This window comes from Aristolochia californica, unplaced genomic scaffold (genome assembly GCF_029961685.1).
Source record: "Aristolochia californica isolate CCGP_79_NKW_82.1479 unplaced genomic scaffold, dmAriCali1.0.hap1 SCAF_16, whole genome shotgun sequence".
NCBI lineage: Eukaryota > Viridiplantae > Streptophyta > Magnoliopsida > Piperales > Aristolochiaceae > Aristolochia > Aristolochia californica.
Window position 1 is genome coordinate 1805620 of NW_027181837.1, and position 13339 is coordinate 1818958.

Below are 13339 nucleotides of genomic sequence, written 5' to 3' on the forward strand. Positions count from 1 at the left end.
ACCAACCTTAACTGTTTTAAATTAAAATGGTTGAAAAGGGAAGACAGAATAGAAAGTTACATCCACAAATTATACCCCAAAAGAGCACATCAGATGCAGATATTGGCACATGCCTAGGAAGATTAACATGTCACCAATGGGACTGATCTAGGCATACACAGCAAGGTCAGCAACCAGATGTCCTTCAATAGCCTTAAAGATTCCTGTTATTCTGCAAATCAGCTCATTCTCCTCCCCAAATGAGAGAGAATCTCCCTAATGAAACACAAGTTCTAGTGGAAAACAGCAACAGAAAGAGAAAACGAAACAATGTACCTACAGAAACCAGCTAAATTTATATTTTCTCCATGTGTTTTCTTCTTGTTCTTGCATGAAGAAACAGGATTATGTACCAGATAGAAATTTGCATAGCAATTTCATTTGATTTCTGAGAGAAAAAGAGAGAGAGAGAGAGAGAGAGAGAGAGAGAATGTAAGAGGTCTGAGATCTCTGGAGTTTGCAGATGGAAAACAAGATTGAAGGCCAAAGGTTGGTGAGATGGTCAAGACTCAGAAGATCATATATATCAAACAGCCAAAGGTAGGAAACAATGGAAAGTTGCCATTCTCATAACCTAATGAGAATATTATCAGATAATCTGTTTGACTAGAGGGTTTAACCCAAACCCAACTCATTATAAAACAGATATCTGATAAGTTTCTTTTTTTTTAAATAGTATCTGTAACTGTTCCTTTATAGGTTTGGATTCAGATTTTTCTTATTGATTTGGGCCTTAATCCATTGAGAGCACTAATCTCTCTGTTATTAACAGTTCTGAATGGAAAAATACCTAAATATACAATGACAGAATACATGACCTGAATAAAAGCTAGCATCATGTACTAGCAGTATCAGTCAAGAAATAAAGACTGAAACTTTGTATTTCAAAGATAATTTCATAGAGGAACTTACACAATATCAATGTAGTCAAGTGATTTCAAAGACTAGCTGTTATAAAGATGCAGAACTATACTGGAAAATATATCACAATTATAATCTTTGAAAAGAATAGTCAAGATAAATTCATAGGTTGACCTGAAACACAATGTTGAGAAGCTTTACTATAAAGAAGTAATATGTCGGATATTATTAAGATGTAACAATTCTTCCAGTATCAGTCAACATTGTTAAATATTCCAGTGAGTTAAGAGAATAGTCACAATATTTCATAGGTGAACATGGAAAATCTGACAGCTACTATAACGAGACATGACGACTGTACTAAAAATATCTTTTATCATGTAAAATAAGTTCACAAAGATCAGCCTCTCATACTACCAAAATTGGCCAATACTGTATTTAGTCAAGCTTACAAGTATTAATTGTAAAGAAAGCGCTCCGATAAATCAGAATGACAGATCCTCTGCATGCAACAAAGCAATTAAAAGTTGGTTAGTGATTTATGAATGTTTCAGATTTAAAACCTTCTAAAGATCATCAGAAAGAAAAAAAAGTAAACGTGTCAGAAATAATACCTGACAATAATAATGCACCAAACTGAAACCAAGCAACAAGTCCAACACGTTCTTAATAGAGGCAAGTAGGACCCCAATGAACTGACACTCAATCAGAACCATTAGCGTTCATTTTTACTGGCAAGCATTTACTTCTCTTTTTTTCTTTCTCTGGAAAGAGATCTCTCGCACCTACAATAATTTCTTGATGCATTTTCTCCCATAAATCTTTGAATTTGTCATGAAAACTCTTATGAAACCAGTGCTGGATTTCTAAACACAATTCATCAGGATTCTCATCCCAGGCCTTTCTTAACATGGCCCTACTGTCAATTGTTCTCGACTTATTGTGTAACTTATGTAGTAAATTGCCAACACGCCTTTGACCATTTGCCTCAGGCCTCAAAAGGCTGGCAGGTGGTGCAGCCAAGAATTTTTGGGCAGATCTTAAACATGGCAAGACTTTACCTTCAAGCAGAGCACAAGCAAAAACCGATACCCGAAGTACTTCGTCCTTTATTGGCACACCAGTAGCTCGGAGCTGCCATAGATGCGGACCAAAGGTTGGCCTGACCCAACAAAAGGCTTGATCCTCAAGAGGCTCATAATATGGTTTTGGGTCAGCTAGAGGCGAAGAGAAGGTGCACATAGGTCTGGCATATTTAACAAGCCACTCTGGCTTGACTCTAGTCACTCCATGCATGTATGGACGTTTTGTTTGAAGAAGCTCATTGTACACAAGAAACTCCGGTGCTGATAAAGAAACAGATGACCATCGATGTAGAAAAACAGTTTCGTTGACCATGCATGCTTGATATCGAACAGCACCAACTTTTCGATCCTTGTCCAAAGATTCAGTAGCAACCCTAGTACGCTTAGCCACTCTGTCTGCCCAGCCAGCACAAATTGCCTGCCCTAAGAGCTCTTCTTCATATGATAGTAATGGGTGCTTCTCTGATGAGACCCTCCAAGCTCGTTCTATATCCTCAGGATTGTCCTGAGCCCATGAGAAATCATGAGGGAACCCACCTACAGAATTATGATAAAGTATCAGCTGAAGTACCTGTTTCCTCAATTTGGACATCTCATCCATGGTTTTAAAGTGCAAGCCACTAGTGGAGCAAAATTCCTCTTGATTCTCAGAAAGCTCAAACAACTGGAGAGCATATGCAACAGTCAAGGCATCACTTGAAGAGTTACGAAAATTTTCACGAGCCTTCTTTGCCGCCTCTTTTAGTTTCTTCTGCTTTAGTTTTTCCTCAAAATCATGAACTCTCCCACTATCGACAGTTACATCTCTACCAAGTTCACCTAAAAACTCATTGTTCATCCCATCCTGACCTATGCCATCTTTATATTGTTGTGAACCACCTATCCTCATTATAAAAGGATTTGAAAAGCTTAAAGCTGCAGATACACCAATGGCATAGCCAAGAACCAAATTTGCCCGAGCATAGTTTCTTTTTCTCCTCATCATTTGGAAAACAGTCAGCAGCATGCGAGAATGATGAGGACTCATGGGAAATTTTGCCATCGCCTCTCCAATGGCAGTGAGTCTGCCTTCCTTATCAAGTGCCCCAAGAGCTTCCAAGCAACGCTCAGCATCCTTTACAGCCTCAGTCTTAGGAGGGGTGGGAAAAGGGAAGTTTGCCACCTGGAAAATCACAGATAAATCAATCAAGCACCATCAATCTATGAAAGCTAAAGAATGATGCAGAAAGATGATTACAAATCATTGGATCACTCACCTTATGAATTCCCATGGACTTCAATTGAAGGACAACCCCATCAACAGGAATGGTTGTGATCTCTGCACCTGAGAAATCTGAAAACTGATTGTTAAATACAGCAGAGGAATAGAGACGATAACAATGACCAGGTCCTGTCCTTCCAGCTCGCCCTGCACGTTGAGCACCTGACGCCTTGCTTATCCTTTGAACTTCATATGTTGCCATTCCATTGGCATAATTGTAGTTCTTCACTTTTTCCCTTCCAGTGTCCACCACATATTTTATACCAGGAATTGTTAAAGAGGTCTCAGCCACATTAGTTGCTACTACAACAAGACGTTCTCCTTCACGAACATTGTCAAAAACACGAAGTTGCTGTGAAGGAGGTAACATAGCATAAAGGGGTAGAACTTGCAAACCACCTGGACTCGATCTTTCTTTTTCATGTTTCCCTTCAATCTTATTAGGATCAGTAGTAGAAGGAACTGGTTTTGGTTTCTCTTCAGATTCATTTTTTATTTTTTTACCTGCTAGAACTTCAAAAGCAGCCTTTAGTGAAGCATAGCTTCCGGGCTCTTTAAAAAGATGTTCTTCCATGTTAATCTCCTCTTCTTCATTACTGGACAAATCACTCTCATCAGTCTCAGCCTCTTGTTCACTTTCTGTCCCCAGATCAGATGAATTAGAATCCCTTTCAAAGTCATTTGAGTCTTCATCAAGAGAGTTAAATCTTCCAGTTTGATTGCCATATCCACGACCATCAGTCTCAAAGGCTTCACTTATGTCCTTCATATTAAATCCTTCACTTTCCTCTGTTTGTGAACATTGAGGAGGAACTTCACTATTGCCATTATGGTAGCTGAATTTCTGTACCCATTGTCTAGAAGCATTGCGGAGTTTCTTACACAAGTATTCCACTTCCCTCTGACCAGTGACAAATACCAGTATGCCACCCGGTGGCAGCCTTTTGTGTATAGATATGACCTTTTTGTATGCCTGGCCTACATAGTCCACTATCTCAGTTCTCTTAGAGAAGTGAATGGTGACAGGAAACTGCCTAGTTGGAACATCAATCACTGGAGGGGGCTGACGGAATAATCTCTTATTTAAGATAAAATCTTCAACACGCAAGGTAGCACTCATGAGTATGAGTTTTAAAGGGGAAATCATGTACTCTGGCCTAATGTTTATCCCTGACAGTACTTTCTCTTGCTGCTTTGCGTATTCCCTCTGCCATCAAACACATAGTCGCACTCAAGCTATATAAAAGAAAAGAACATAAAGGTTTAAAGGAAAATACTTTTTTTTATTTTTAATACTAAGCACATTGCTTCAATTATTTGTGAATTTCATAGAAATTAGTTTCAGTTTCCACCTGACGCTCTTCTATGACCCGTGAAAGCATTCCGACAAGGATATCTGTATTCAAGCTCCTCTCATGAGCCTCATCCAAAATAATAACAGAATAATGCCTCAACAAAAAATCACTCTGCAAAACAATAGCTTCTCATCAATCAGATTTTCCTTTACTCGAAGGGACCAGAGATTCCCTAATAGCTGCCAAAAAACACTAGTGAAGTTATACTTTTTACATTGAATGTTCTATATGTACCTGAACTTCTCGAAGCAAAATTCCATCTGTCATGAACTTTATGGAGCAACTGGCACCAATCAGCTTATCATGCCTAACCTGAAAGCCAACTTCCTTCCCAAGGCCAAGACCAAGCTCATAAGCAACTCTCTTAGCAGTAGCAAGGACAGCAACACGGCGTGGCTGTGTAACACCAATAATTCCTTGTTTGCCGGTGCAGCTATTTGAACCAAAACCTGCTTCATAGAGGAACTGAAAGCACCATTAACAAAAAGGTTAAAAAATATATATATTATACCTTTGAGCATTGCAGATTCAAAGTTCAAATATCAATTCCACTTCACACACCTGAGGAACTTGAGTAGTTTTACCACATCCAGTTTCTCCACACACAATAGTGGAGGGATTTTCATTAATAGCTTCCATTATCTCCTGCTCCATCATTACAATGGGGAGATTTGCCCTATTTGATTCAACCTCACTTGGTCTTGATACATGCACAACTTCTTTCTTATTAATGCACCTCAGCAATGTAGAACCAGCAAGAGAGCTGATATTCTGCAGAACTTTTGGTGAATCTCTTTTCTCCATATCCTAAGAAGAAATAGCACAATTCACAATTTATCATGGATGGAAATGAATGTAGGAGTAAGCCAAAACCTAATAACAAGGGAATGCTTAGGATATTTTAACATCAAATTTTTATTAAATATCTGTTGATTCCACATCATAAAAATAAAAACACAAAGAAAGCAATTCCAGAGTCCACCAAAACTTGACCAAGAAAAAAATAATATCATGTTTTAGTAAATATGCACCTGCAAATTATTGTCATTTTGGACATCACAAGCAGAGGAAGTTATTGAAGAATTATTTCGGCCCTCCTGTAAATATGTGAGGGTGTCCCTACCACAAGTTTCAGGGACCAGAGACACAATCTGAGAACCAACTAATGGGTGTACAGCACTACAACTTTGTTTCAAGGCATTGTCCTGATCTTCACATTGACCAGAATAATCTTTCTTGTCCAGCACCCAATGTCGATCAGAATATTCATTCTCTTCTCCAATTGAGACTAAAACAGCATTCTCTTGGTCCTCCTGAATTCGACTTTTCTTAACAGGTGGATCATCCGGTGGCAATTCCAGTCCAACCTTTGAAAATTGAACAGCCCGCCTTCGCTTTTCACGCATTGTTTCCACCTAACACAGTGAAAAAAAAAAAACTACAACATCAGAAGGAGAAAAAAATGTAGGTCTTTGAACAAAAAAGTCAATGACAGCCCGATGTTACATACCTGACCAATAGTACCTGAAGAGTTCAGAAGAGAATACACATCATCCTTAATACTGTGCTTCCTACGGAAAATAGATCCATAAGCCACCCACTTCAATTAGAACTGATATATAACTCCTTCCAACTAAAAAAAGGAAACTGAAAACTACGCGGCTTACTTTAGAATCTCTATACTCTTCAACTCCATAGCCCTCTTCTGCTTCTCCTCCTGCAGCTTCATTAATTTGTGTTTCTGGGCTTTACTCAATTGTGGCGGCAATCGTACCTTAACCTTTACCAAGTGCAAAATTAGTATGAAACAACCAAAGAGGGAGAACGAGTGACCAGAGACTTGTTGAACGTGAGTTAAAATATTAGTACCTTATCTTTGCCATTTGTTTTTGCTTTCTTCTTTGTCCCTGGCAAGAGGACCACATTGCTGCCCTCGGCAGAGAGCTCAGAATTCTTCAGTTCAGGTACCATTTCTGCCAGAAGAAATAAATTTGTCAGACAAAGAATACCAATACAATGATACAGAATCACGAGTAGTAAGTTAAAGAAAGAAAGTTTCAGCGAGTTAAAGAAAACTGGCGGTGGGGGGTTGGATAGTGCGTTTTCAAAATGAAATGGAAAGTAAAAGTGAAAGACTTTTTTGTGTTAGTGTGCTCGATGGTAAGTGCAGTATAAAGTATTTTCTTGTGTTAGTGTGCACAATGGAAAATGTAGTGGTGGAAAGTGCAGTGTAAAGTATTTTCTTGTGTTAGTGTGTACAATGGAAAATGTAGTGAAAAGTGCAGTGTAAAGTATTTTCTTGTGTTAGTGTGCACAATGGAAAATGTAGTGGAAAGTGGAGAATGAGTTTATTAATAAAATAAACTGATAGATTTAACCTTATTAAGATAATTTTATTTAAATTTTCAATTAATAAAATAAGATAAATAATTTTAAATTTTAAACTTAAATATAAATATAAATTAAATATAACAAATAATATTTTTTGAAGAAGAACTATAAAAAATAATATACCTAAACAAACATGGTTACTTTTATAATGTCTAAATACTTAACCAAATTCTTACTTTTACAATATCTAAATTATCACTATTAAATTAGTAATTTAATATAATATTAAAAATCATTAATATATAAATACATAAATAGGGTATTTTATTATATAAAAATACTTTGATAGATTAAATTTTATAAGATGGTTTTATTTAACTTTTTATTAATAAAAACCATAAACCCTGAACCCTAAAAAATTGAAAAGGGTTTAGGCCCTAAACACACAAAATTGCAATTTCTATTAAAAAACAAAAATCAACTTCCATAAATCAGGGTTTTTGGGGCTTTTTAGGGTTAAGGGTTTAGAGTTTAGGTTTTTAGGCGTAAGCCTTAGGGTTTAGGGTTGGGGCATAGGGATTAGGGTTTAGGGCATAGGGTTAAGGGTTTAGGGCATAGGATTAAGGGTAGAGGGTTTCAAGGGGAGGTTGATAGGTTGAAACCCTAAACCCTAAACCTTACAATGAGTAATGACAACTAGGTAGGTTGATAGGTTTAAACCCTAAACCCTAAAAAATTGGAAAGGGTTCAGGCCCTAAACACACAAAATTGCAATTTGTATTAAAAAACAGAAATCAACTTCATAAATCTTCCATTAAACAAAATCATCATTTAATTAACAAAAATAAAATGTAACATTCAAAATCATCATTATTGAATAATCTTCTCAATTTACCGAAATTAAATACAACATTCAATGCATAGAAATCTATAAACTAGAATACAGAAAATTAATAAATGCAGAGATCAATTCAATCAAGTTTCAATTAAACTTAGAAATAACTTCAATTTAAATCACAGTTCAATTTATCTGTAATTGACAGAAATTTCATCAACAGAAATTCAAAAATTAAACTGTAAATCACACGAAAAATCAATACAGTAATTAAATCCGTAAATTAAAATCAATACAGTAATTAAATCCGTAAATTAAAATCAATGCAGTAATTAAATACAGAAATTAGATTCACTTAACAGAAACCCTAAAAAATTACCTTGGTCAATCATCTTCTGAAATTCGGCTTTAGAGGATGAAAGGAGTTGAATACGGCTTCGGTTCTGAGACAGAGCGCGGCGAGAGGATGAAATGATAGGCTTCAGAAAGGGGGAGACGAGAGGATGAACAGAGGGGAACGGAGAAGAAGGGTGAGCGACGTGGCTGAGACGAAGACTGGGTTGAGAGGAAGAGAGGGCGGCTGAGAGGAAGGCGTCGAGGGCTAGGCCGAGCGGCGGCAGCTGAGCAGCAGCGGCCGAGCGAGAGAGAAGAAGGCACGGGGAGAGGGCGAGAGTAAGGCGTCGAACCTCTGAAGTGTCGAGGGGCAAGCCGTCGGCGAGAGGAGCGTCGCGTCGAGAGAGGCCGACTGTCGAGAGGGAAGGAGAAAGGATTATTTATTTAATTAAATATATAAAAATAAAATGATCAAACAAATACTTTGTTTTATAATAACTAAATATTTAATCAAATTGTTACTTTTGTGAAATTCTCACTCTTAAATTATAAATCAAATATAATATTAAAATCATAAATTTATATAAAAAAGGTATTTTATTATATAAAATTACTCTGATAAATTTAATTTTCATTAGATAATTTTATTTAACTATTCTATTAATAAACTAAGATAAATTTTAACTAGTTAAAATTAATAAAAATAATTAATATTTATTTTAATTAAAAATACTTAAACAAATATTTAATTTTATTATATCCAAATATAAGAGTGAGAGGGAAGAATGAGTATAACAAGAGTGAGAGAGCAAGTGAGCACCCAAGTGAAAGTGAATTCTTTAGCATTATGGAGTGATTTCACTTTCACTCGTTTTCTTAAGAATTGGGGGGTTAGTGCACTTTGTAAGTGCTATGGAAAATGAAAGTAAAAGTAAAAGTGAATAATCTAGTAAAAGTGAAAGTGAAAGTGAATTACTTATGTTGTGTTAGTGTGTGCAATGAAAATTGCAGTGTAAAGTACTTGTTTGTATTAGTATAATGGAAAGTACAATGTAAAGTGAAAGAGTTTTTTATTAATAAAATATTTTGATAGATCTGACTTTTATAACTTTTACTTTACTATTTTATTAATAAACTAAAAGATAGATTTTAACTTGTGGTGAATTACGAAATACTTAGAAAATGAAATTAATATTAGTTAATTAAATAAATATATTAAATATATTATTTAAACAAATGCTTTATTTATAATATTAAAACTGTAATCAAATTATAATTTTGTAATATCTAAATATCAATAGTTAAATAAAAATAATATTTTATTATATAAAGTTAGTCTATTTTGAAAGTCTTTGAAGCCCTGAAAGAAGCCTCCGAAAGCCTTCAGAAGGATGTGAGTGAGGATACCAACTTGAAAGCCTTTTCGAGAGAGGTTTCAGGAAACAGTGTTGCTTGCGGAAGTTGGGGACGACAAGAGAAAGAGAGGATCAACGAGAGAAATTGTCGAGGAAAGGTTATAGAGGGGGGAATCACTGTGTTGCAGAGGGGTGTCTCACGAGAATTTCCGCAACCTCTTCTTTAGAACGACAATGTAATTGAATGAGTAAAAGTGAATTACCTAGGTAATTTACTTTCACTCGCCACTTACAATGCACACTAACAGGTTTTGGGTTATTTTCACTAGTAAAAGTATTTTCACTTTTAGTGTACACTAACAAGGTTGTTGATTTTTAGGACTTAGTGGATTTAGCTCATGGAGTAAAAGAGAGAGAGACTCTTTGGAAGAGAAAAAAGGAAGAAGAGATTATGGACTTATTTGCCTAACCCTTCCCCTAAAGCTCGATTTTTAGATTAATGATCCTAAAATATTACAATAATGCCCCTGGAACTTGATCCTAATTACATCAATGCAATCTCTATGAGATGACTCTTTATTTATCATCCTAACATCAATCTATGGGTCTATGGGCCTTCTCCTTGGTCTATGGACCTTGAGTCCATTTTCACATATCTTTTATGTGTGGGCATTCCTTGGTCTTAAGGGCTTAGGTCCATCTTCCAATACTCCCCCTCAAACTGGGGGTGAGAGAACATCATGAACTCCCAGCTTGCTGCAAATGGTGTATAGGATATTCTCGTATAAAATGGTAGTTCACCATATCTTCCAACACTCCCCCTCACTTTGGTTCTCTTCCATGAGGCCCAGTTTTTTTGTAGGTAGTGGGTCTATATACAGTGCTCAGAAGTGTAATAAAACTCCTCCATCACCGTGTCCCATCCACAGGATACCGGCTCTCAAATGGTAGGAGTAATAAATACCAATTAAGGGTGGGTAATGGGTAGTTATCCGGAAGATAATATTATGGGTCACAAAATAGCCAATGCTGATAAAAATCAACAATTGAGAAATCTTTCAATAATAATGTCTCATCCAAATAGACACAATAACAACAACTACAATGGGCATGGGGCCAATAACACATACCAAATAATAAAAATCATTGTAAAATGACCCATGAAATAATCTTATGCAAGTATTTGCACCAAATAATATGTTGACCAAGGAATATGTTGCTATACTCCAAAATAATAATCCAACCGAAGAAAAATAACCGAGTCGCACCGAGTCAAATAGTAGACCACTATAGTTGAGTCACGGAAGAAATAGAACTTGGGACCTAGACATGTATAACTGAGGCAAAAAAATAAGTAGGCCGAGTCAAGTTGGCCGGACCAAGTTGGCTCAGTCTGAGTTGGCACAACTCGTTGGGTTAACTCACTGAATCAATCAACCACCTAACTTAGGTGGGATTTTAATTAAGAGCATAATCATCTTCAACAAGATAGCAAAACCAGTAGTAATAAACACCAACTCAGTAGTTACTCATTGCAATGCTTATTCTCCCAAGCCAGCATGTGGATAGGTAGCAGTAAACTCGAGAGTAATAAATTCGAGTTAGACTGGATTAGTGAACCAAAGATAAAATGCCAAAGATCATTAAGCCATATCAATAAGTTGAGACTTCGTTAGATTACTGGCAAAAAGCCAAGTAGAGACATCCAAAAATGGCTCAAAAAATCCTAAGCAACCGAAGGCAATTTTCCAAGATATCCTGTTGAAGAATCAATCTGATTTAAAAGCCAACCAAGAAGGCTTCCTTGAGGATATACCAGGAAGACATTTGGCTGGATATCTCGATAGATTTATTTTTGGCAGATTCAAGGAAAGAAACATATACCATTAAGGAAGGACAACAACAAGATACCAAGACAGCATAACGATAGCTTAAGTATCAAATTTTGGAATAGGTAAGTTCTGACCAGAGTACTGTCAATCACCAGCAATGAAATTGTTGCCAATGAAGATATGCCAATAAAAATGCATGCTAAATGATGATGCCAGAGTCCAGAGAGGTAAATGACGATGCCAGATGCAAGCTAGAATGCCAGATCGTCAAGAGAGCAATCAACGAGGTACAACAGAATACCACCCAACTGGTTGATTAGCATGCTACAATATTGCAATAAGCAAGTTCCAGAAATAAATCATGTAGTAGCAAAAACTGGATCCTTAGTAGAGGTTGCATCCTGCAGTCGATGCCAATGAAGTAGATATGACTTGCTGCATTGTGACAACCTAGTTCTTAATTGAAGATGAGATTGTTACTGCTAATGAAACTTTAATCTAGCTTTGATCTTCGCACAATATGTGGACGTTCAAAACAACAACAATCCGTACAAAAATCCTGTTGTTAACAATGCTGAAGCGGAACAGAGATACCAAACAAAAATCGTAATCTTCTGATAAAAACAACAATGTCCCAAACAATGTATAATCTCCGAGGTGGCTAATGACCAATGGCTTCCTGATTGATCTCATAGATAGATACATCTGATATTGCCACCTTGGTGATTGTCATTCATACCTTTGCAACAACAAGGAAAAATTTCATCAACGACGAGAGCAATTCGTCAAGGCTTTTGCTTCCCTATTGAGATGAAGCCCAAGGTGCCATAAGAGCAAAATAATTCCAACGTATCATCAATGGTGATCGATCTCAGGGACAACTATCAGCAAGGACGACGATCTTGTGCTATGCTGGTCTTCGGACTGCAGAATTCTTGATCACTGGGAATCACTCAACGTTGGATCCCAGAGAGAGAATTTTTTTATTATGCTCCACTTATCGTGCTCAAAATTTAGACTACAACGTCCCATTGGTTTGTTATCACCAGTAAACCTTTCTAAAACACGACAACAAGGTTTCTGAGAGACAACCAGAGTCTCAGAAATTCAGAGCAGCAGCAATAAACGAATTTTGGAAGTACCTTGGAGAGTCCTTGAAGTCATACCAAAGAGCCTTTCCAGCAACGCCAGAGACAAATATGCAACTCAAGCAGGAAGGAAAAAGACTAACAAAATCAAAACAAATTTCAACAACTATAAAAAAAATAATCAATATGAGAAAAGAAAAATAATGGGTTTTTGGAATCCTAAAAATCATACTACGAGTCTTGAAAATTAATGCTCTGATACCATGTTGATTTTCAAGACTCTATGGATTTAACTCATGGAGAAAACAAAGGAAGAAGTTATGGACTTATTTTCCTAACCTTTTCCCTAAAGTTCACTTTATAGATTAATGATCCTAAAATATTATAATAATGCCCCTGAAACTTGAACCTAATTACATCAATGACATCTCTATGAGATGACTCTTTATTTACCATCTTGCCATCATTATATGGGCCTATGGGTCCCTTTCACATCTCTTGGATGTGTGGACCTCCCTTGGTCTTATGGGTTTGGGCCCATCTTCCAACATACTTGGATATGTGAGTCTTCCTTAGTTGTGTAGGCTTGGGCCTATCTTCTAACAAGGACATTTGGTTCTTTTGTTCGGACGTATATAAAAATAGAAAAGAAAAACAAAAATGAATATTTTCACAATAAAATCAGGTTCAAACTTGATTGGATCATCACATTCTTTAAAATCAAGATCAAGAAAAAGCAAAATAAGTAGTAACTAGTACCATAGCAACAATCATGATGTTGTAAAAAGTATGAACAATATTTTAGCATAAGATATCCACAATTTTTTGGTAGGTAAAGGGTGCAACGGAGGTACCTTAATGTCCTTAAATTCTTTTAGGAGAAATACAAGAGTTTCAATTACATCTTTTGTAAGTAGAATGGGGTTTTCAAAAATATAAAACTAATCATATGTCTCATTCACTT

At 36.3% G+C, this 13339-nt stretch overlaps 1 protein-coding gene across 1 annotated transcript; it reads right to left on the reverse strand.

Annotated features, from left to right (window-relative positions):
- Window positions 1–1127: 1127 nt before the first annotated feature.
- Window positions 1128–8483, reverse strand: LOC137952859 (ATP-dependent RNA helicase DEAH13). Its single transcript, XM_068799946.1, has 11 exons — window positions 8147–8483; window positions 6471–6574; window positions 6269–6381; window positions 6112–6172; window positions 5633–6016; window positions 5163–5408; window positions 4836–5066; window positions 4599–4712; window positions 3242–4453; window positions 1515–3147; window positions 1128–1402 (listed from the first exon to the last, which is right to left on the reverse strand). Exons 1-10 carry the CDS (start codon window positions 8157–8159, stop codon window positions 1603–1605), a joined length of 4023 nt encoding a protein of 1340 aa, XP_068656047.1. The 5' UTR covers window positions 8160–8483; the 3' UTR covers window positions 1128–1402; window positions 1515–1602.
- Window positions 8484–13339: the final 4856 nt, after the last annotated feature.